Genomic DNA, 2,420 nt, shown 5'->3' with positions numbered 1-2,420 from the left:
GCTGAGACTGAAACTTTTCACCTCAAGTAAATCTCTGTCGCACGGTCCAAACAAACAAAGCGAGCAACTGAGTTGCTAGTATATGTTAAAACACACGAAAGGACTCTAAAGCACACTTCACTCTGATTGGGCAGAAAAACACAAAGCTTTTCTGGCACCAATCAGTTCGCAGAACGACTGCGACCGTTTGGAACTAGTCTTGTAAGACAATGTCCCCAGGGGCTCTTCATGCCCTAACTTGAAATCGACTCAGCCCCTGGGTCTCCGAGGATGGTTAATCTGCACCATATTTAACTATGTCTGCACTCGGCTCAACTACATCAGACCGTTTCTTTGAAATGTAATGAATAACGTCGTCTTTCTCTCTTTTTCAGATAGCACGAATCAAGATCAGGATGGCGAAGCAGGTGATTATTAATTAATGAAAAGATCAATATCATATTTAAGCATTAAAGGTTTTTCGAAGAAGATCGAGCACCCGCCATATACCGGTAATTGTAGAACTTTCCTTGCCTCCTTGCCAAGGACGTGATTGAAATTCATTCCTAGCTTAATTGATTGTGATGTTCTGATAGTAATTGCAGTTTCCATGAAAAGATGATCTTAAGTGATTCATGATGTGCTGAACCTGCACTCGGCTAAACTACATGATTCAGTTTCTTTTAAATTAACTTAATAACGTCGTTCTCTCTTTTTCAGATAACACGAATCAAGATCGAGATGGTGCAGCAGGTGATTATTAACGAAAAGTTCATATCATATTTATGCATTAAAGGTTTTTCTTAGATGATCGAGCACCCGCCAATTATCGGTAATTGGAGAACATTCCTTACCGATTGAAATTCGTTCTTAGCTTAATTGACGGTGATGTGATCATTAGTAATTGCAGCTTCTGTGAAAAGATGATGTTAAGTAACCTAGAATACTTTCCAAGAGAATCACTTTATTTCAACCCGATCGTTCTTTTCTTTAATGCTTGATACAACAGGGCAATCAACATCAGGAACTGGAAATGTTGGAATTGGGGTAGCGAGAGCCCCCAACGAGGTGGTTGTGGTAGACCCTCCAGAAGGTACATGACATGTGTTATGATTAATAACTTCTAGGATAGTCAGAAATGAAACTTGATTTGGTACCAATAAATGGGGCTGTAACGCGAACATGTCAACTGGTGTTTAGATGAGAGTATACAAACACGTAAAAACTTGTGTTAACATTTAATTTAGGTGGACCCTAAAATAGCCATCCATATATTATTTGATTTCAAATAATTTTTATGGCCACTGCCTCCTATGGAGGTGAGGCCATAATGTTGACTTGGTTGAGCGAGCGAGTGAGTGTGACAGTAGAATTCGAAAGGATAGATGGATAGAGGAATGGTGAGGTTCTTGAGGTAGCCACTATAATTTTTCATTTCTCTTTGATATTATTATCATTATTTTAATCATTAATTTATTATTATGAATATGACTATTTGTTACCATCTATTGGGTACTCAAAAAGATGTGGGATTTAATAGTAGTAGCCATATCCAGTCTTAACTGCCTATTTTTTTTACTTCAGATGAAAACACAAGTGATGAGGAACTTGGTAGACCTATCTTTACTTCATCACCAATAGTACATCAAGTACCCATTGTAGCAGGTACATGTAGGTATACTTTCCACACTTTTTCTGTCTGGAGAACTAAAGTGTAGGGTAGCATTGCTCTTGCAGCTTTAATGAACTTGTTTTCCTTTTTTTCTCTTTTTCTTTTCCTTTCAATTAGGTGACCAGAAAAGAGCAGAGATGTTTGTTGAAAGCCTATATGGTAAAGATGAAGGAAGTTCAATATGTAATTATTTCTGGAGTTGAGTTACAAACGGGATGGGCATAATTATATTGCACAAAGAGATATTAAGAATGAAATACCCACTTGAAAAGACTATGAGAGTTGTAATAACTTGAAAGACAAAACTTATAGCTGAAACTAGTCAATTCATGCTGTTTATAGTCTTTGTAATCATTCATCCTAAAGTTGTTCTCAATTTCCTAGAGTCAGTAGTCACATGCTGTCCTATGGCAATGGATGGCCACATTTTGGCTGCACAGGCAGTAGAAATTCCAATTCGATCTGGAACAGTGGACAAGAATAGCCACCCAGTGGATGTCCATTGTTAAATCATTATTTATTTATTTATTTAGAAGGTAATAGTGTAATCCAATAATTATATACAAATTTTAAAGGTCAAATATTGGCTTGTCAATCCTAGTTCAAATTATATTTTGATAGGTTTTGAACATGAATATTGTAAAATAATGTAATAGAAGAAAGGGAGAATAAGTTAAAAAAAAGACATGTAATGTTTTTCAGTGGGAACAGTGGAAGAGGAGGTGGATCAACTGGTTGGTGCAGAAGCGAGTAAGTAAAGACTTAGAAT

The 2,420-nt window shown here is 36.7% G+C and overlaps 1 protein-coding gene across 5 annotated transcripts; it reads left to right on the top strand.

Moving 5' to 3' along the window:
- Nucleotides 1–272: 272 nt before the first annotated feature.
- On the top strand, nt 273–2,182 carry LOC148724877 (uncharacterized). Of its 5 annotated transcripts, none has more exons than XM_088731272.1 (6): nt 273–407; nt 700–732; nt 989–1,072; nt 1,564–1,650; nt 1,769–1,810; nt 2,036–2,178. In XM_088731272.1, exons 1-6 carry the CDS (start codon nt 344–346, stop codon nt 2,158–2,160), a joined length of 435 nt encoding a protein of 144 aa, XP_088587398.1. In that variant the 5' UTR covers nt 273–343; the 3' UTR covers nt 2,161–2,178. The 5 variants fall into 5 exon arrangements, with proteins under 5 accessions (XP_088587398.1, XP_088587397.1, XP_088587399.1 ...); XM_088731271.1 differs by having other exon boundaries at nt 374–491; nt 2,036–2,182; XM_088731273.1 differs by having other exon boundaries at nt 374–491; nt 1,564–1,644; nt 2,036–2,181.
- Nucleotides 2,183–2,420: the final 238 nt, after the last annotated feature.

Source organism: Stylophora pistillata, chromosome 8, assembly GCF_964205215.1.
Source record: "Stylophora pistillata chromosome 8, jaStyPist1.2, whole genome shotgun sequence".
Taxonomy (NCBI): Eukaryota; Metazoa; Cnidaria; class Anthozoa; order Scleractinia; family Pocilloporidae; genus Stylophora; species Stylophora pistillata.
This window is presented reverse-complemented; position numbering and strand designations above follow the sequence as displayed.

Bases quoted from the DNA above. Each gene is read 5' to 3' on its own strand.
- LOC148724877 (XM_088731271.1), top strand. From the start codon at position 422: ATGAAAAGATCAATATCATATTTAAGCATTAAAGGTTTTTCGAAGAAG. The intron at 1,073-1,563 runs GTACATGACATG...TTTTTACTTCAG, and splicing joins TGTGGTAGACCCTCCAGAAG to ATGAAAACACAAGTGATGAG. The intron at 1,811-2,035 runs GTAAAGATGAAG...TCAATTTCCTAG, and splicing joins GTTTGTTGAAAGCCTATATG to AGTCAGTAGTCACATGCTGT.